The following is a 22,405-nucleotide window of genomic DNA, read 5'->3' as shown; positions in this document are numbered from 1 at the left end:
ATAACTTATTTATTATTTAGAGCATTGCATTCCAATGTAATGAAAATCCATTCATGATTGGATTTCAGTCATACAGTATTCTAATAACCCATTGCTCTACCAGCACCAGTGACCCCAAGTTCCCTCCCATCACCCCCCACCCTCCATCTCTAGCCTGCCTCTTTGGCAGGCACCAAAGTACTTAAATTTTTAATGCTAGATATTGTAGGATGAGTGCCTATCATTGCCATACATATTCCTAAATTTTGGAAGTAGTTTGTTCCTATTTTAGCACTAAGCAACACTTAAACGTATTTGGTCTTGTGAACTTTTTCTAAACTTCAGAACCTCTTTCATAGTCCAAATTTATTTACTGAGAGTACTAGCCTTTATTGTCAGTATTTGAAAAAAATTATAAACCTATTTTACTTAAATACAAATGTAAGACTTTAGTCAAAGTTTTTGAATCTTTAAACTTCATGTGAGCCACGCAACTCACTTGCAGGCTTCAGCTTCTTGAGCTTATGAAACGGGACAAATTCTTCAGCAAAGAGCTATGGGAGAAAAAAGATTTAAGTATGTGTGCGGGGTAGGATGTAGGTGGAGGTGGGTGGGAGGGGCCAGGTTGGAACGGACATCTCAGTAACTCTAAGCTACATAAAGGATGGTTCATTTGGACACATTCAGTCATAACAGTGGGCCATTTATTTGCCAAGACAGAAATTGGCAGTTAATTGTGAGACATTCTCCCTCTCTGCTAGATGTAGTCTTTTCTGTCTGTGTATCAATCACTACAGCTGATTATATCCAAAAGCTGAGACTTATTTGCTATCTTCTGGCCAAAAATATTTTTAATTCTAACTTTGCAGTTAAGTGTCTGCAGGGGTCTTTTTTGTTTTAATTTTATTTTGGACACCATAGTTTATGCAACTGTTAAAATGACAAGGTTTCACACATAAATCATTCCATCACCACCCTCTCTACCAGAGTGTCCACTTCCCCCCATCATTGCCCCCCACCACTGCCCCCCACCATCCTCGTCCCCCCTGTGCATTCTACTGAAGAGCACTTTATCCTGCTACCAGTTAAATTCAGAATTACTACTCTCTTGGTTGCTATGGAAATACCAGCCTCTTAGTATCAAATTGATTATCTTTCCTCTTTCTCACCCTCTCTACCTCAAACTTACATTTATAATTTATTTTTATTGAATGCTGTTTATATTATACCTTTAGCACTATAGCACTGTCATCCTGTTGTTCATCAATTTGCTCGAGCGGGCACCAGTAACGTCTCCATCCCTCCACCAGTGCACAATGTTTCATCATTGTATGGCTGAATCTCAAACATAAAATCTCTGTAACTATCTCACGGTGATACAATAATATAAAAAAAGTAATGTGGATGGAGTTCACGCACAATTCATTCAGCTTAATCAATGGCTGAACAAATAGCAGTACTCCTACAATATTTTTTTAAAGAAAAAAAGTTTTCAAGCATTCTAGTCATGCCCCTGCCTGAGGACCTTAGCATTTGTAATTTCTTCTGCTAGAAAGATCTTCCTCAGATATTTGCATAACCTGAAGTTTTGCCTTCTTTTAAAGTATCTACCTGCATGTCACTGGGTGGGATTTGTCAGATCACAGTACATAAAAAAAGGTTCCCACCTGCATATTCTGTGATCTTTTAACTACCTTCATTTTCCTGCATTACACTTAACTACCCATTGTCTTTTTACAAAAATTTACTTGTTCATGAATTTAAGGATGTGTCTCTTATCTCTGCCATATCTTCTGAACCCAGAACAGCACAAGGCTTTTAAAGTAGGAACTCATTAAAATCACTGAGCTGTTTATTTAAATCCATGCTCTGCAACTTGATGTTCAAGTTATTCATCAACTTGATGTTTTTATTGTACATCAGTAAGATGCACAATAAGATTCTAACTGAGTTTTTCAATCTTTTATTGGAAAACAGGACAGAAAAAAGATTTGGGAACAGATCATGAAGTACCTTAAGTGAAGACTGAAGATTATAGGGCTAGGTTTATAACATTTACTTTTAGCATGACTAATGGAGCTATAGATCCTCATGAACTATGAGTCTCCCCTCTCAGTTCCATGAGGATCAGCAGAAATAATCCCTCTAAGGCCTCCCAGGAATAAAGTCCTATTGTAGTTAGAAGACTTGTTTTGTTTGGGGGACACACTTGGTGATGTGCAAGGGTTTTTCCTGGTTCTGTACTCAGGAATAACTCCTGGGGTGTTCAGAGGACCATATGGGATGCCAGGGATAGAATTTGGCTAGGCAGATTGAACCTGGGTTGGTCAAGAGCAAGGCATGGGCCCTACCTGCTATGCATTCTCTCTGGTCCCTAGAGTTAGCAGAATTGAGGCAGACGTGGGGGTTGGATCACACCAATGATACTCAGGGGTTACACCTACCCCTGTACTCAGGATGGACCATATGGAATGCCAGAGATGGAACCCAGGTTGGCTGCATGCAAAGCAAGTGTCCTACCAGCCCCAGTTAGTGGATTTTTAACAAGATAGTATTAGGAGCCAGAGATAGGACTTAAAAGGCTGGAACACATGCTTTTCCACAAAAGCCTTGCATTCTATTCCCAGCACCCCCATGACCCCCTGAGCACTGGCAAACGTAGACCCAAAAGAATGTCATCATCATCATCATCATCATCATCATCATCATCATCATCATCATCATCATCATCATCATTTTTTGCTGTTGTTGTTTTTTAAACTAAACCATGACCCCAGATCAGCGATAAGAGAATTCTAGAGTTGAGGACGCTCCTTCACATCAGCATGTTATATTGGGAGATCACTGGATAGAAGTCTTCAGTAGCTCTTCATTGTCTATTAAAATATAGACTCCATTTTATCTCAACTTCCAGTCTTTCCATAACTATATAATGTCTATAAATACTAAGAAGCACTATATATTATTAATAATCTAACTAAACACATGGCATTCTTACTTTCCTCTTTCGTTTTTTTTAAGAATAATGTTTCTTGTGAAAGGGAGTGAACCCAGGGTCCCACACATGCAAGGCAGTTGTTCTGCCACTGAGCTCCACCACCAGCTCACAAACTGCTTTTTGTTTTCTGTTCTCAGGTATCTTTATTTCCTGCTTCTTTCCTTCTTTCTCACACTGCCCTTCTATCTAGATATCCTTCTGTTTTGAATTCCTTTTGGCTAAGGTTTTTTTTTGTTTCAAAATCTATGAAAGCGTCACTCCAAGTATGGTAGCTTTATTTTTCTTCCCAAACCTATGAAATCTTTCATTCTCCATTTATTCCTTCCTATAGTATTGCTATTCATATATATACCTTACTCATAATGGAACCTGCTTAATATTGTTATGGTGATATTCAGTTAATGGTTGTAGACTTACACTCATTTATTTGAGAAGGACTTTATGATCCTCCAAGGACAGTTTAAATAAAAAGACATACAATACGATTGGACAAAAGCAGACATATTAATAGTATTCAGGGTTCTGAAGGCAATTCCTGGTGATACTTTACTCACTAGTGCTATTGGATCGTGCAGGGCTACCCCAGTAGAAGGATCAACTCAGGGTCTACAGGACCATAAGTTCATGATACACACATTTCTCTAACTGTTTGAATAACTTCCCCAGACTTTACTATCATTTTAGTAGAGAATACTTTAGCAAGGGATGACTTGCTTGTTCTATGCAAATAGTTTCATCTGTACACACAGCTTTATCCTTTTTTGTGGTCATGACCCAGAAGCAAGCAGATGGAGTTTATCAACACAAGAAGAGCATGGTATCTTCATTTGTAAGGATTCATAATACAGAAGGGAACATTTCAAATTAACAACAGATTATTGTTTTTTAATCTCCAGGGACCAAGAGGACTGGATGGTCTCTCAGGGGAACAAGGCGTACAAGGTGCCAAGGTAATCACTGGTTTTCTCATTTCTTTTGCATTTAAGTTCTATTGAGCCCATATGCTTTACTTGTCTAAAAGAAAGAAAAAAATGTATGTCCAGGGCCAGAGATCTACAATAGGCAGTGTGCTTGCCTTGCACTCAGCTGGCCCATGTTAGATCCCCAAATCACTTATGGTTTCCCAAATTCCCACCCAGAGTGATCCTTGAGTGCAGAACCAGGAGTAAGCCCTGAACACAGCTAGGTGTGGTCCCCAAACCAAAAAAAGGATAGTGTTATCATGCAAAAATGTGGTTGTAAGTTTTTTCTTAGTGTAAGTATATGGCATTTTCTAAAGCTTTTACTATACACATGAGAAATTATTTTTAATGTTATTATTGGGTGTCAGGCTGGAGCAATAGCATAGCAGGTAGGGCATTTGCCTTGCCTGTGACCGACCTGAGTTCAATTCCTCTGCCCCTCTTGGAGAGCCCGGCAAGCTACTGGGAGTATCTCTCCCACCCAGCAGAGCTACCCGTGGCATATTCAATATGCCAAAAACAGTAACAAGTCTCACAATGGAGACGTTACTGGTGCCCGCGCAAGCAAATCGATGAACAACAGGATGACAGTGATACAGTGATGAAGTGATTTTTGGGTGTCTTAGTACGTACTAGCATGCACAAGTACATAATTCATATACTTTCTAACTCCTCTGTAATTAATTAGGGTGAACAAGGAGATCAAGGAAAAAGAGGGCCTACTGGTCTTATTGTAAGTAAAAGACATTTCCTGTTAAAGATAAACACTTAAAAATGTTAAAAAGTTTTCTGTTTGTTGTGCTGTATGGTTAATAATTGCGGAGGAGGCTGCTTGATCTAAACATTTTTTCTTTTTTTTTAAATGTAGGGTAAGACTGGGCATCCTGGAGAGAGAGGAGCTCAAGGGAAACCAGTAAGTAATTTCAGTGGTTAAGTTATAAACAATTTTTATCCACTTTAACTTGTGGCATAATAATTTTGTAGTATTCTTTGTTGTGGACAAAGAGAATACAAATTATTTTCCTCCTTCAATTACTAGGTGAGTGTTTTACTTAGTCACTCACTCTGGTCACTCACTCTGCGCCTCAATTGTACAAATCTAATCAACTAGTAACTATTATTTTTACTTCAGTCTAGTTACTATTAATTATATTTTCTGTGGTATTTATTTCAAAATACAATATAAGAGATCACATAAATATGGTGGAATATTAATAAAGTTAACAAATATAAAATTTTTTATGACTTCTTGCCTAATTTCTCATTTTGATGCTATTTGACATTCTCTTTTAGACCCTTGGAGTATAGAGTTACATGTGCCATCATGCTTTCCTATGACTTGCTAAAGACTTTTTTAATATTCTATAATGCTAGATATTTTCCTACCATCAAAACTATTTTTAGAATTATGTCATTTTTTTGCCTGAGGGACAATTACTTCTGTGTTAAATGTATTTGGCATATCCAGTACGCATGGGTAGCTTGCCAGGCTCTGCCACGCGGGCTTGATACTCTCTGTAGCTTGCCGGGCTCTCCAAGAGGGGCGAAGGAACCGAACTAGGGTCGGCCGCGTGAAAGGCGAACACCAAACCACTGTGCTATCACTCCAGCCATATGCCAAAAACAGTAACAATAAGTCTCTCAATGAGAGACTTTACTGGTGCCCGCTCAAACAAATCAATGAGCAACGGGATCACAGTGACAGTTAAATGTATTTAATATATAATTTAAATATCACTGTATCACTATATCACTGTCATCCCATTGCTCATCAGTTTGCTTGAGTGGGCACCAGTAATGTCTCCATTGTGAGACTTGGTACTGTTTTTGGCATATCAAATATGCCACAGGGAGCTTGCCAGGCTCTGCTGTGCGGGCAGGATACTCTTGGTAGCTTGCTGGGCTCTCTGAGAGGGGTGGAGAAATCGAACTCGGGTCGATCGTGTGCAAGGCAAATGTTCTACCCTCTGTGCTATCACTCCAGTCCAATTTAAATATAAGTAAGATATGTATAATTTTAAACATACACTTAAGTGTATGAGTATTTTAATTGTTTTCATTTCTAACCATAATTTTTAATGATGACATTTTGATTTGTACATATATGTAAGTTAAAGTTTTAAATAAGATAGAAATTTTAATGTATTGCAGCTGATGAGTTACAAAAGGATAGGGGAAAATGCTAGTAACTGCTATACTAATTATCACTAAAATTTTCCTTGTTCCTCTATGAAATCTGCTGCCCCCTGCTTGTTGCTTTTCATAATTACATTATGTTTGACAGTGGTCAAACCTAAGTATCAGAAACCAGGGGAAAAAATTGTATATAGGGAAAGAACTTAGATGTGACATCGTTATTAATTGAAGTCATCTACAAGTAATACTTGTTATTAATTATCAATTGAAGTCATCTACAAGTAATACTAGTCAGTATTAATATCTGTCATCTGGCTTTCTATTATACTAATATAAATGCTATTTCTGTGGAACCTTTCTACTTTGCTATGTTGTATGCAAAGCTAATATGTTATAAACAGAGGATAATTTGGGGGCCCATCAAGTACATTCTTACTTTAGAAAAATAAGACTAAGGAGACCAACCAGCACCTACCAATTTTCTGGCACCACATAGAGTCACCCTAGACCCACCAGTGCAGAGCAAGGAGTAAGCACTGAGCACTTCTGGGTGTGGCACAAATACCAAAGAAAAAGAAAAAAGAAAAATCAGACTAAATAAGTAAGATTGCCAATTCATTTTGGTTTTTTCAAATCTTCCTTAATATTTTACCTTTATTTGAAACTGTCATCTATGCCCAGACAAATTTATAATGCATAATTTGATTTTCTAAATCAAATAAAAAATACTGGAACCATTTTTGTGATTGTAGCTATGACAAGATATTTTAATAGGCTAGTGAAAGAGTAAAACTACCTAATTTAATGATATGGATTAAATCCATTCATCTGTTATACAGTTGTTAAGTTTTACTTAGTCCTATACATATATCTTCTATTTTTAGAGCATTCACTTTATGATGACTTTGTCTTCCTTGTAAGTTAACCCCTTTATCATTTCCAAATGTTTCTTCATATATCTGGTAAATATTTTATACCTAGTTATAATCTTTAAAATTTTTTTCTTATTTATTATGATATTCTGTATTTTGTCTGGTCTTTATAACATAATTGTTTTTATATTTTTATTTAGCATATCACTTTATGTTTGTTTCTTCTTTGTGGTAATTTTCTGTTTCCTTATTTCCATTGTTTTTTGTAGATCCATTTCTTAAGATAATAAACAATTATCTGTTTATCATAATTACAAGCTTGCATTTTTTTTTCAAATTTTAGTTTAGATGGCGTGATTTACAGTACTGTTAATGAGATGCTTACATTGTTGAGAATGTTTATATTGGCATCTTATTTATTCATTTATTTCAGTACCAGAGGTGAAACTCATCTCATGAATGTAGAGCATGTGCTTTATCATTGAGTTATATCACCAACCCCTCTATTTGCTAGTTTAAGATCCTTATGTCATAAGTCTAATATCTTTGAATTTGTTTTTATTTATTTCTTAATTTTTCTTATTAATATGAGAGTTTTTCCTGTTATTTTCTTAGACACCTAAGTAGGGTTTATGCTCAGATTTGAGATTTCCCCTCTTTAGTTCCTCCACTAATTATGGTCTCTCTGTGTATTCTGCTCTATTAGTCTCCTTGACAGTCAGACTTCATATTTCTAGTTTTAACTAATCCTAAATGCTTTTCCTTCTGGCTGAAATCATATAACAACTCAGAAACTCAACTAGTGCCGTTTTCTTCTTGTAAATGAGGAATCCTTCATTCCCAGTTTGTACCTATGTTGATCTTTCTTCAGTGCCTTCAGTATTTTTTAGAGTATTTTATGGGTCAGGAAACCACCCTGTTCAACCCCCCCAGCACTGCATGGCCCCCAGAGATTCACCAGGTGAGGTCCTGGAGATCCTTGAGCACAGCTGGATGAGGAAACCAAAATTTCCAGGAGTCACCTCCCAGGCCTAGGTCCTCCAAGCATATCTTGGGAGTTCCACCTCTCCCTGCCACCAAATGTTTTTTTCCTGGCGTTATATTTATCTATATGTATATATAGATTGGCTTGCTAGTCCATGGCAATACTACAGGTGGAAACTCTCATAATAGTTCTTCCTTATAGCTTTCTCCCTAGTAACTCAGAACATTTGATAAAATTATTCCATGATCTTAATAAAAGCCCACAATATTAACTGTTTCTTCCTACTTTCAGATAATGAAGCAGAATGTACACCATTTTCATAATCCAACAGTGAAAGTATAGTCATGAAAATATATTATTTTAAAAATCTATGAGACTGTTTCACATACTTTTGAATAAGGAAAAGGCAATGACTACTTGAGTCGAATTTTAATCAGCAGAAGCAGTTCGGTATAGTGAAAGAGCTTGACACTGCAGCCAGACATATTAAAGGTCAAATACTGGTCCTGCCACTTGCTGTTTCACTTTGTACAAATTATTTAACTTGTCTTAAGGAAAAATGAAAGGTTATTTTCCGTAGGTGTAGCAAATGCTGTTAATTTTGTGCTTGGCAAGGCCTTCAACAAATAGTGATCATGATAATCTTTATCCTCATAATCAGCATGTTCACAATTGTTGAATTGAGGAGCAAGTAATTCTGCTATATGTGTGTGTGTATCTGAAAAGTAGTGTCTGAAAACCTTACAAAAAGTTTTTATTTGTGTGCCAGCTTGTACTTTTCTGCTTCATCACCAATAAAAATAAATAGGCTCCATTAAGATAGCTTCATAGGTTTGCCAAACAGCTTTCATGCACCATTAACAGCAAAGCAAGTATCTATTAAGCTTGATGTTCTGTGCAGACACACTTTGAAAAGAAAATTGGGGAGACATTATTTAAGGTTCTGAGCTTTTACTCTTTGTTTCAATTGGTACACAAGTTTCTATATGTTAAGTACTTTTCATATCTTTACTTCTATTTTAACATATTTCTTAACTTTAGTTTTAAGATAAAATGATAATTATGTTCTACTCTATAGTCTCCTGCATTTTCAAGGTCAATAGTGTAGAGGAGGAAAATTGCAAATAGACAAGGGCAATATTTATATATCATTAAAAGTCATTAATATTGGGCACAGAATAATATATTCAGTAAGTCTTTGAATAAGAGGTTAAAAAAAGAAACTAACATTTAATATAGATTTTATGAGCCTGAGTTGTAATATAAACTTGGAAAACATACCTACATATGAACATATATGCCATTGTTTTATGATATTATACATTCATGGTGTGAAAATGAAGGGAAATGAAAGGAATTGAAGAGGTCCAATTTTCTTTTCTGGTGATAATGAGTGAGATTTCTATGCCATGCCAGGCTTTACATATCAAAAAGATTCTAGGGGTGTGGGAGCAGGGAGAAATTATTTTTATTAGAGGTATTTAAAATTCAAATTTCAAATAACCATCGAATTTTTCCATATATAGTAGAGATTAACTGTAGTTAGATATGTAGAACAAAGGTAGGTATAAAGAACTCCTGCAACTCAACAGCATAAAAACTGATGAAAAATGAGTAAAAAGACTTGCATAGAGTATCTACAAAGAATATAATACCATAAGCACATTAGAAGGTGACACAGTATCCCTAATCATTAGGGGAAACAGATCAAAATCCAAATGAGATACTTCTTATGATCCATTAGGACAACTACTATTATACACACTGGGAGACATAGACAGAAACAGAGAAGAGAGAGAAATTAGTGTTGCCAAGAGTATGATGCAGAAATTGAAATCCTTGTGCAATATCTAAAAGGTGGAAAACCCAAGTGTTCATTGACAGATTAATAGATAACCAAGATGTGTTTAGTGTTTAGCCATAGAGTGAAATGTTACACAGCTCTAAAATCGTGAAATGAACCACATTACAGTGTGGATGACCCTTGAAAATATGGTATGTCAAATAAACTAAACACAAATGAATAGGTATCCTGTTATTCCACTTCTACAAGTTTCTTAGCATAGTTTAATTCATAGAGCCAGAAAGGATAATGATGGTTGCCAGGGAATCAGGTGGGTTGGAATTTAATTAATGAATGCTTAGTTCTTAAAATAGACAGTGGTACTGATAATAATGTGAATATATCTCATGTCTTAGAACTCTAAATTTGAATTTTTATATAATAGATTTTATAATTTTTATATTTTACCATAAAATAAACAACAGTAGAGTTAGAAAATGTTGGTGGAATTATTGATAAGGAAAGCTGAGTTAAAAACCCAACTTACTGTGTGTGTGTGTGTGTGTGTGTGTGTGTGTGTGTGTGTTTGGCCACACCAGTGGTGCTCAGAACTTACTCCTGGCTTTACACTCAATGATCACTTCTGGTGGGCTCAAGGGACCATATGAGGTGCCAGGGATCAAGCCTGGGTCAGCCTCTTGCAGAGCAAGTGCCCTATTCACAATAGTATCACTCAGTGCCTCTACTAAAATATTTTTAAGCACCACTGTTTCTTCAGGTTTTGCTTTTTCTTTGTACAGGGATTGCAAGGAGTCCCTGGGAGTACAGGAGACAGGGGACTTGCAGGAGAACCAGTAAGTTTATCTTTATGCTTCTCATTCTGTTTTTCTCATAATGGCCATATATGTTTCTGTTATTATTGCCCTGCCCTGCTGTGCTGTGGCTGGTATGTTTTCAAAAGCAGGATTTAGTATAAGTGCCTTTTTGATAGCACAAATATTTTGCTGTGAATGTAGTGTTTAGTGCCTTCATTTATTTCATATGGTCTAAATTTGTTCTTGTTTTTATACAAATATGGCAATTTCACTGATTTCTGTTTTCAACAAAGATAACTTTGTTTTATTGACTCTCAAAATTTTCTTTCTATAATGGCATGCTGTTAGTATAACAATTATTACACTACTACACAGACATTGCATTTATGACTACAATTCTATAATAAAATAACCATTTAGAAAAACCAAACTCTACATATGATGGGTCAAAATGTACAAACATGACAGATATGCTATTGTATCGAGAATCAAAACACTTACATCAGGATTTCATAAATGTGATTCAATTATATAGTTTCCATGGAAAATGGATTGTGGAAAGGAAAGAGCTTGTCACACCTACTTTCTCAAAGTTATTCTTTATTACCTATGAAGTCATTTTTCTGGTTAATGGTATCAGATATAATATGCTGTTACCTGCTTCAAAGATTTTCAGTACAATGTAGTCTTTCAAACTAGTGGGCTGATCTTATCCACCAGTTGACACAAAGGTTTACAGGTGGCCTTTGCATAATTGATTTAACTAATAACAAGAGGAAAATTCTAACACTCAAAGAGCTATTCTTACCAAATTATGTTCAATTTCTTCTCTTTTGAATATTTGACCTTTGGTGTGAACTTTACTAAATAATAAGTAAAGATGACACACACATGGGAATATATACATATATTTGTTTGTGTATATAATACCTTCCAGATAAATATAACATATGGTATTGATTTTATTAAAGTGCATAATTTTTGCCCTTGTGTGTACTTCTTAACTATCCACTTTCTAATATATATTGTTCAAAATTAATTTAATTCTCCCTAGCATTATTTGCTTGCTCTCCACACTTAATTATCACTTTATTTAAAAAATCTGAAATTTCTTGAAGTAAGAGACTATTTCTTTTTGCTTTGTAACTGTCTTCCCCACCTATAATGTCTAGTGTAATGTATCCACTTAATTTTTGTCTGTTAAATTGACAAAAGGTTATATACCTCAAATTATAATGATGTAAGCAAAATGGTAGAAAAGTGAAATAAAATGCAAACTAATGTTTTCTTAATAAAGGACATGTTTACGTAAAAATAACATGCCAACAGGCTAGGAAAGCAATATTTGTAACATTGTAGTCTTAAGAAATTATTCCTGACTGTACCTCTAAATAACTAAATGACTAAACAGCACCTAAATTGTACTGCTTAGTCATAACACCACCAAGAGTAGTACCATGAATAGAGATCCCTAAACCACAGAGCCAGTAGTAAGCTTTGAGCACTGTCATATGTGACCCCAAGCCAAAATTATTAATATAAAATTAACAGGAGATAGATACATTGTATACATTGTATGTGAAAAAACATTCTTAAATTGCTATCTTAATGAATTAATAGGATAATATCATTCATTGAAACTGGAAATATCTAAGTTTGAGAGTGAAAGATTATATGATCAATTTAGATGCATTGAATTGTAGATGTCTTTGATAAATGTGAAGTTGGCAATTGTATGTGGAATAGAAAAAAGCTTAGGATTGGATATATAGTGTGAGTATACCTTACAAGGATATGAGAGAGAAAGAGAAAGAGAGAAAACCTGGAAGATAGCCTTCACTCTTACAGGAAAAAAGGAAAAAATATAGAGGAGAACTTTAAAAAATATTCAATATTTAGTATTTGATAAATGCATGTAGAAGAGAATGAAATTGAAGAGAGAAAAATCAAACCTAAAATTGTGTTTAACTCTTACCATGGCCAATCTTAAAATCTTCAGGAAAGTTAGATTTCTTTAGCATAATTATGTATTGGAATCAAATGATGCACCTACTTAATAAGTACGGTTATATTGAAGCAAAACCATCACCATTCAATTGTGTGTGTGACTGTTTTTGTACTGTAAATTTAACACACATGACAATGACTGTATGACCCGTTAAGACTAAAATACTTAGTTTTTTAGGAAGAAATTTTCTGCTTCTTATCTAGATTTGGGTCACTTAAAAAAATAAGCTAATGCAAAGCTACTACATAATATTGCTCTCCTAAGTTTGCTCAGTAGACAGCTACCTACAGTGGTCTTCAGAAAGAGGATGTGGTGATGTTATAGTTCTTTTGCTTCTTCTTTCATTTGTTTTCTTATTTTATTCAGAAAACTTGAGCAAAATATTTCCTGAATTTCCAAATTGTTGGTGTCTCTAAGCATCAAAGCCAAATATTTTTAAAAGGAGATAAAATCTTATAATCTAAAAATGTCATCAAAATACGCCCCATAGTTTTAAAATACTACTTTATAGTTTCCTTTCTTACTTAAATATTAGCAGTCACTTCTATTTACCTCAAAAGATAATATAATTACAGAATTCTCTGGATCATTAACAGCATAATAAAATATCACTCACTTCCACATTATATTACATATAAGATTATGAGCTTCATATTTATAAACTTTGTAGAATAAACTTTTCAGTATTCTCAAATTCTACATTTTACTTTAATATAGGGGCCACGAGGACCTCAAGGTGATGTTGGGCCTCCTGGAGAAATGGGTACTGAGGTAATTTTTCATGACTCCTATTGGTTCATCAGTATTCAATTCTTTTCTAAGACTCCTAGAAATTCAAAGTTGCTGGACTATACGTGATGCAGAATAATTCTGTAGTATGTTTTCAGTCTGAAAATAACACCTAAGGTTCCATTAAAATAGTGTGAGCCTTGGGGCTGCAGCAATAGCACAGTGCGTAGGGCATTTGCCTTGCACACGGCTGATCCTGGTTCGATTTCCAGCATCTCATATGGTGCCCTGAGCACTGCCAGGAGTGATTCCTGAGTGCAGAACCAGGAAAACCCCTCTGCATCACTGGGTGTGACCCAAAAAGCAAAAAAAAAAAAAAATAGTGTGAGCCTAATTTTATAATTACACAGCTGCATTTTGACAGCTCACTTAAATGACAAACAAAATAAGACTAAAACCTTTTTTCTTCACTAATTTTGAATTATCTTGATACCCTTCACTTTACATTAGAAGGATTTTGAGAGATGACCCCATATCAGAATTTATTTTATGATGATAAGTCATCACTGTATCACTGTCATCCTGTTGTTCATCAATTTACTCGAGCGGGCACTAGTAATGCCTCTATTACACTCAGCCCTGAGATTTTAGCAGGCTCTCCTTACTCATCTTTCCCAACGATTGGAGGCTCTTTCAGGATCAGGAGAATTTGACCTATCGTTACTGTTTTTGGCATATAGAATATGCCATGGGTAGCTTGCCAGACTCTGCCGTGCGGGTGGTATACTCTTGGTAGCTTGCCAGACTCTCCGAGAGGTATGTATATATCTGTTACTATATTTGGGATATGAATACACCACGGGGAATTTGCCAGGCTCTCCCAAGGGGGCAATAGATCGGGATAATAAGGCATACTTGTTATATTTATAAAATCCAGTCACTTCATTTTTCTTTAATAACTTTAGCTCTAAATGAATAAGACATAAATTTTCCTTGCTTTTGACATCTGTGAGATTGTTCTCTCTAATTTCTGCTTAGCCTTTCTCAGTCTTAATGTGAAACCATGTTTCCTATTCCCCAGATGAAAAATCAGCTATCATAGTCACTTTACCAATTTTATACTGCAACATAGCTTGCAACATGGTAGCTCCAACTCATCATACTTCTAACTTGAACCCATTATTGATTTCCTGGTGTCTTTTATTTATATTCCTGAATGTCCTTCAAGCATCTCAGAGGTAAAATATTTAAGCCAAACTCATCACTTATCTGCTAGTCATCCTCCTTTTATTATCTCACTGAAGGAAACCCATGATACCTAGTTACTTCATACTGCCACCCTACTTAATCCTCTTCAGTCAGCCATATTTTTCTTTGAATAATGTCCCCTCAATGATAAAACTGTATCCTTTCTTTTTCATTCGTATTGCCCTGCCCTAGTTCTCAGCTATTTTTTTTAATTTAAATTTTATTGAATCACCATGTGGAGGGTTACATAGTTCTCAGGATTATGTCAGTTATACAATACTCAAACACCCTTCCCTTCACCCGTGCCCATATTCCATCACCAACCACCCCATTATACCTCCCGCCCCCTCCCGCCCCCCCAGTCCCCGCCCTTGTAAGTGATAAGTTTCACTTCGTTTACGCTTTATCTTGGTTACAGTCCATGTTTCAACACATAACTCACTATTGTTGCTAGGGTTTCCCCCCCAAAAAGAAAAGACAGTCCCACTGTCAAGGAAGCATTTGATGGCTCTCCATTGCTGAGAATGTAGAGATATTAAGTCCCGCTGTTTGTTACATAACTTTTCTATTTTTTTCCCCCCTCGTCCCACGCCACCGAGATCACGCCTGTTTAGTAATCACCACGCTTAGTAATCACAAAGGGAAAACAAACCAAAAAAGATGGTTATTTCTCGTCATCAGCCGGCGTGGGGCTCTGGCTTAGTTGATAGTCTGGTAGAATGTCTGCAAGCAGTTTCTGGAACCAAAAGTAATACGCTGGTATCGGCCCCGGCTCAAGATTCCACCAGCGTCCCGCTGTTCCAAGTACATAATAATTTATTCCCTTGTATCCCATTCCCACACCACCAGGTCCGTGTCAGCTTAATGGACATCATACTATGGTTAACGCCACGCTGCGTTTCTTCCCGAGAAAGAAGGATATTTCTTCTCAGTCGGCGTGGGGATATGGCTTAGTTCAGTCTATAGAGATGGCTACCACTTTGGTAGCCTTCAATATTTCAGCAAAAGACTTACTATTCTTGTTAGGATTTCCCACCAAAGTCCGACCTGTTAAAAGGGAACCATTTCATATTGGTGATGATTAAATGACAATAGGTTGCGCGGCCATGGCAGCGGCCTCACGGCTTTGAATTTCTGTATAAAGTCCAGGGAAAGTACAGCCAGAAATTACACATCGCTACAAACTTTAACCCTATTATGGTCCCCCCAAAGTCCAACCCATTACAAAGGAACCATTTCATATTGCTGATGATTAGATGACATTAGGCTGCCTCGGCCGCGCGGTTTTGGGTTTCTATATAAAGTCCAGGGAAAATTCTGCCTAAAATTCTATCGCTACAATCTTTTACCCTTCAACAAAAAACTTAGTACTATTGTTTGGAGTTTCCCCCCACGTTAAGCCCTGCCAAAAAGGAACATTTACACGTTGTCTCAGCTATTTGTTGTCATTGTACTGAAGATCAAACTAGTGCCTCATAGTCACATGTGCAAGGAAAACCATCTGCCATGAGCCATACGCCAACTCCTACGGGCCTATGTTCTTATTCCATATCTACTACAACTCTTTCTACCTTACTACTTTTGTCCATTCATCTTTCTTCTGTTGTTTCTAAAGGTAACTATCACCTTTAAAAAATGCCACTTTCTTAACGTGATAAGTAATGTTAGACATTATTTAATTTCTGCAGACCTGCTCAAAGTGCTCCAGATTTATTGACCTTTTTATACCCTATATCTATGCTAGTTATGCCTTTTATTTTGCTGTGGACTAGATGGAACGATAGCACAGTGTAGGGTGTTCACCTTTCACTTGGCTGACCCGTGTTCGAATCCTCCATTCCTCTTGGAGAGCCCGGCAAGCTACCAAGAGTATTCGCCTGCACGGCAGAGCCTGGCAAGCTACCTGTGGTGCATTGGATATGCCAAAACCAGTAACAATAAGTCTCACAATGAGAGACGTTACTGGTGCCCGCTTGAACAAATCGATGAGCAATGGGATGACAGTGACAGTGGACTAGATATTTTCTGGAGGCACAGGAGTGACTAAGCTACACAGTTTCTGATTCCTTTAAGAGTTTATTATCCATTCCAGATGATAAATTGCATTAAAACACAGTCATATTATTTTCCCAAAAAAGGCTGGACTCAGCATTCCCACCAGCAATGAAAGAGAGTCCTTATATCCCTGCATCCACTTCAGCACTGGTTGTTCTTGTTCATTTGGGTATGCCAGTCTCTATGGCATGAGATGATATCTCATTGTTGTTTTGACTTGCATTTCCCTGATGATTAGTGATGTAGAGCACTTTTTCATGGTCCATTTGGCCATTCAGATTTCTTCTCTGAGGAAGTTTCTGTTCATTTTTTCTCCCCTTTTTTGGATGGGTTTTTTTTTTCTTTAAAGTTCTACTAGTGCCTTCTATATCTTTGATATTAACCTCTTATCAGATGGATATTTGGTGAATAGCTTTTCTAATTCCATTTGTATCTTGGTCACTGTTTCTGTTGGGATGCAGAAGCTTCTTAATTTAATGTAGTCTCATTTGTTAATCTTCGTTTCCACTTGCTTGGTCAGCGGTGTTTCATCTTTGAAGATTTCTTGAGTTTCATTGTCAAGGAGGGTTTCGCCTATGTTTTCTTCAGTGTACATTATGGATTCAGGCCTGATGTTGAGGTCTTTAATACATTTTATTCTAACTTTTGTCCATGGTGTTAGGACAGAGTTTATCTTTTTTACATGTAGCTGTCCAGTTTTCTCAGCACTACTTGTTAAAGAGGCTTTACTTGTTTCACTTCATATTTCTTTCTCCCTTATCAAAGATTAGGTAATCATATAGTTGAGGGTCTGTGCCAGGATCATCAGCTTTATTCCATTGGTCTGCAGTCTGTCTTTATTCCAATACCATGTTGTTTTAATTGCATTATCATGCTTTGTAGTAGAGTTTGAAGTTGGGGAAGGTGATGCTCCCACCTTGTTTTTCCCAAGGATTGCTTTAGCTATTCATGGCAGTTTATTGTTCCATACAAATTTCAGGAGTGTTTGAACAATTTCTTTGAAAAATATCATGGGTGTCCTTATAGGAATTGCATTGAATCTGTTTAATGCTTTGGGTATTGGACATTCCTCAAAAAAAAAAAAAAAACAGAAATTGAGCTCCCACTTGACCCAGCAATACCACTTCTGGGAATATACGGCGGGGGGGGGGGGGGTCCAGAAACACAACAGACATTCTATCTGCACTTCTGTGTTCATTGCAGCACTATTCACAATAGCCAGACTCTGGAAACAACCTGAATGCCCCAGAACAAATGTATGGCAAAAGAAACTATGGTGCATCGACACAATGGAATAGTACACAGCTGTTAGGAAAAATGAGGTCATGAAATTTGCCTATAAATGGATAGACTTGGAGAGTGTCATGCTGAGTGAAATGAATCAGAAGGAGAGGGATATACATAGAATGACTGCATATATATGGGGAATATTTTTTAAAAGCTGTATAAAACTGCTTTTATCCAAAGCCAGGAGGACTGGTCAATAGTGGGTCCGTGGTTTGGGAGATAGAGGGTAGTTAAGATAGAGAAGGGTCCATTATGACAATACTAGTTGGAAATGATCACTCTGGACAAGAACTGAGTGTTTAAAGCCATAAAATCAATGCAGAAGCTCTAAGCCTAGAGCTAGTCAGAGATTGCAAGAAATTGTGTTTTCAAGGTAAAGGAAAGCAGAATTGGAATCAACCATGAAAGGTGTGTGTATACCTTTTCCAGTGCTAAAAAAAATAACTACACTCTATGATTGAAGACTTAATTTTTTTAGGAAGTAGGTTATAGGGGCTTGGTAGAAATGAAGAAAAATAACAAAAAATGACATAGGGTAGTTAAATATTAAGAGCAATAATTATGAGGCAATGGAAGGGTATTGGTCTTTAATATTAAGGACAAAGTATGAAAGGAGGGATTAGAAGTAACTGGTTAAAATTCCTTATTTCAGGTTAATTTTGTCTTGACATTTGAACTCTTTTAAGAGTCCCAGAGATATCTGGTCTTATACCATGCTGCTTACAAAAGGCAAAAGACCCTTACTTTAATACATATATCTCACCTCTAAGCTAAGGCTTTCTACCATCGTTTTATGATATTATTATCACCTTTGTCATCATTGAAGGAATACAAACAAATCATGTGTCCAATTATTCTCTTCTAGGGACCTTCAGGCATTGAGGGAGAATCTGGTATACAAGGCGAGCCAGGTGCTAAGGTAATATTCTTAAATAGAAAAATGGAGGCTCTCTTAACCATTCACCATTAAGTTCCCTTCTTTTGCCACATTTTAACAAACCCCCACCTTCTTGAAAGCAGGGCTAGGTATGCAAATAAGAATGGGAAGTAGGGCTGGAGCAATAGTACAGTGGGTAGGGCATTTGCTTTGCACGAGGCCAACCCGGCTTCAATTCCCAGCATCCCACATGGTCCTCTGAGCACCACCAGGGGTGATTCCTGAATGCAGAGCCAGGAGTAACCCTTGTGCATCTCTAGGTGTGACCCAAAAGGCAAAAAAAATAGAATGGGAAGTATTAAACATCATGGCCTCTCAGTATCTGTATTGCAAACCATAATGCTCAAAAGTAGAGAGAAAGTAAGAAGGAAGGTACCTGCCACAGAGGCAGGGAATGGGATGGGGTGTGGGTGGTGGGAGGGATACTGACAACATTGGTGGTGGAAAATGCGCACTGGTGGAGGGATGGGTGTTGGATCATTGTATGACTGAAACACAATCATGAAAGCTTTGTATCTCACGGTGATTCAATTTTTACTGTCACTGTCATCCCGTTGCTCATCGATTTGCTTGAGGGGGGCACCAGTAACATCTCCATTGTGAGACTTGTTGTTACTGTTTTTGGCATATTGAATATGCCACGGGTATCTTGCCAGGCTCTACCGCGCGGGCAAGATACTCTCGGTAAAGTAGTGCTCAGGGTTTAACTCAGGGATCACACCTGACAAGTCTCAAAAGACTACATGGGGAGGGAACCCAGGTTAGGCACATTTAAGGCAATGTGTACAGGCTGTACTATCACCCAGCTCCAAGTTTTCTTAATAGAAGAGTTTAATCTTTCTCTTTGTTTCTTCAGGGAGATATTGGACCAACAGGCACTATTGGAGGTTCTGGGGAACCAGGGTTACGGGTAAGTGCCAACTGGAAACCCTTTTAGTGCATTGGCTCACCCTATTTCAGACTTAACACTTGGTTTAAAGACTTTGCAAAAGATACTTTCCTGGAACATTATAGAAAATGCTTATCTTTATTTCATGATTCTAAAAGCTTCATGCCAAGTCCTGTTCACATTGAGACCTCATGCATCCTTCTCTCCAACTCAGCTATACTCTGTAGAACCTTTGCCAATATGTGGAACCACTGGGATTGCTCCTGGTATTTGCATTGAGAAGAAAATCACAAATACTAGTGATAAATGCTAAAGATATTTTTGTCTTGACATAACAAGACAAAAGATTGGGATCTAGTTTGCAATAAAATAAAGTTTACTTTAAAAGAAAATTACTCCTGCATGATTTACATAACAAGTGATAGTAATTTTTTTTCTTTATGGGTCACACCCAGTAATGCACAGGGTTTACTCCTGGCTCTGCACTCAGAAATTACTCCTGGCAGTGCTCAGGGGACCATATGGGATGCTGGGAATCGAACTCAGGTCAGCCATGTGCAAGGCAAATGTCCTACCTGATGTGCTATTGCTCCAGATCCCCCCTGCCCTGCCGTATCATTTCTTTTTTAGAAGAAATTAAAAAAAAAAGAAGCCAGGCTCTAAACTATTTTTCAGAGCTATCAAAACTGAAATTAAATCATGCTTATTATATTGTTAATTTCTCCTTATAAATAAAATATCAGCACTGTATCAACCCTGTCATCCTGTTGTTCATCGATTTGCTCATATAAGTAGAAATAAATGTACATAGACCTGCTAGTTTCTTTAGGTTCTGGGAACAAAAAATAAAGATAGATGCCTTAGCACACTAATAAATATTTTATCACAAAATAGGGTGAACCAGGAGCTCCTGGAGAAGAAGGTCTTCAAGGAAAAGATGGAATAAAGGTAAATTATACTTTAACATGTATAAAGTAGATGTAGAATCTTTAAAGTATTAAACTAAAGGACCAGACCAATAGAGAGTAGGTTGGGCATTTGCCTTGCACTCTGCCAACCAAGATTTGATCCCCAACAACATATTTAGTCCCCGAGTACTGCCAGAAGTGAGTACTGAGTGCAGAGCCAGGAATAACCAAAAAAGCATCTCCCGGGTGGCCCCCCAAATTACAATTTAAATTAAGTATTTTAGGTCCTAAATAAAAATATGATTTTTACATAATCATTTTACTACTTTCCTTTTCTTATACAGGGGGCTCCAGGAGAAAAGGGACTTCCTGGAGAGGATGGAGAAAAAGGAGAGATGGGCTCACAAGGGATTACAGGGCCCGTGGGTTCACCAGGTCTGATGGGCCCTCTGGTGAGTAATTCTGTGTTTATTTTCAGCTACTCAGTGAACTCAGTACTTTATGTGAATACACATATACACATTTGCACACTCACTTTTGTGCACAGGAGAATGTGCATGCACAAATTTTAGCCTGTTTAAAGACCCGGTTAGTAATTGAAGATGAGGAATTATGTTGTAGGAGAGGAGTAAATTAGGCATATAATATCAACTCAGATTAAGGAAGGAAGAAACATTTTCTGTTTCATATAACTATGGAATTGCTATGTTTTTTCATATTTATTGAGATAATTGACATAACAATTGAATAATTTTAAGGTATACAATAGACTAGATCGATAACACAGCAGGTAGGGTGTTTGCCTTGCACGCAGCCAATCTGGGTTCGATTCCTCCATCCCTCTCGGAGAGCCCGGCAAGCTACTGAGAGTATCCCGCCCACACAGCAGAGCCTGGCAAGCTCCCTATGGCATATTCAATATGCCAAAAACAGTAACAACAAGTCTTACTTACAATGGAGTCATTACTGCCTGCTCGAGCAAATCAATGAGCAATGAGATGACAGTGCTACAGTGCTAAGGTATACAATGTGATGATCTGTTTAAATATTGTTAAATCATTACAACATTAGGGATAGTTAAGACATATATCACCACATCACTGCATTTTGTGTGTGTGGTGAGAATTTGGGGGAAGGGGGACATGGGGTTGGGGTGTTTGGGACACAACCAGTGGTCCTCAGGATTTACTCCTGACTCTGAGCTCAGAGACCACTTCTGGCAAGCTTGGGGAATCAAATAGGATGTCAGGGATCAAACCCAGGTCATCCAGTGCAAGACAATCACTCTTCCTGCTGTACTATCTCTCTGGCCCCTGTGGTGGGAATTTTTAAGACTTTTAACAACTACCAGATATATGGTATTAAGTAGGGCACTATGCTATTCGGCATATTCGTTAGGACTTAGCAATCTTATTTATTTTCTAACTAGAAACTTGTAAACTAAATCTTCATTTTGCTCATTCTCTATTCCCCAAAAACCGCCACACCAGGAAGTGCTCAGGGCTTACTTCTGGGTCAGTGTCAGGGATCACTCCTGGTGGATCTCAAGGAACCACGCCCAGTAGTGGAGATCAAAGTAGGGTCAGCCATGTGCATGAAAGTATCTTACCCACTGCTTTAAAGTTTCTTTTATAAAACATCCAAAGGAACATGCTTTACCTCATCTCAACATTTCTTTCTTAAATATTTCTCATTTTTATTCATACAATGGACATAGCCTAGCTTATTATAAAATGGAAAATTCACTGCAAGCATAATTTTTCTACATTGATCCTAAGTTATAGTATTACTTCCAGGGAAATTTTCAAGGTCAT

The 22,405-nt window shown here is 37.1% G+C and overlaps 1 protein-coding gene across 6 annotated transcripts in view; it reads left to right on the top strand.

The window, feature by feature from the left end:
- Window positions 1–22,405, top strand: part of COL24A1 (collagen type XXIV alpha 1 chain) — a 294,562-nt gene that overhangs the window by 171,087 nt on the left and 101,070 nt on the right. For 5 of the 6 annotated variants that reach the window (XR_008630306.1, XM_055140321.1, XM_055140322.1 and 2 more), the window contains exons 30-38: window positions 3,874–3,927; window positions 4,628–4,672; window positions 4,808–4,852; window positions 10,516–10,569; window positions 13,256–13,309; window positions 18,723–18,776; window positions 19,651–19,704; window positions 20,578–20,631; window positions 20,936–21,043. Coding sequence is in view for 5 of the 6 variants with exons in the window: in XM_055140321.1 (XP_054996296.1) it covers window positions 3,874–3,927; window positions 4,628–4,672; window positions 4,808–4,852; window positions 10,516–10,569; window positions 13,256–13,309; window positions 18,723–18,776; window positions 19,651–19,704; window positions 20,578–20,631; window positions 20,936–21,043 (522 nt within the window). In the remaining variant the exon portion in view is untranslated. The remainder of the gene's footprint in view (window positions 1–3,873; window positions 3,928–4,627; window positions 4,673–4,807; window positions 4,853–10,515; window positions 10,570–13,255; window positions 13,310–18,722; window positions 18,777–19,650; window positions 19,705–20,577; window positions 20,632–20,935; window positions 21,044–22,405) is intronic. The other variant, XM_055140324.1, reaches the window with a different exon arrangement.

The sequence above is a fragment of the Sorex araneus genome, chromosome 5, assembly GCF_027595985.1.
Source record: "Sorex araneus isolate mSorAra2 chromosome 5, mSorAra2.pri, whole genome shotgun sequence".
Lineage (NCBI taxonomy): Eukaryota > Metazoa > Chordata > Mammalia > Eulipotyphla > Soricidae > Sorex > Sorex araneus.
Note: the sequence above shows the minus strand (reverse complement) of the source record. Positions and strands in the feature narration are given on the sequence as shown.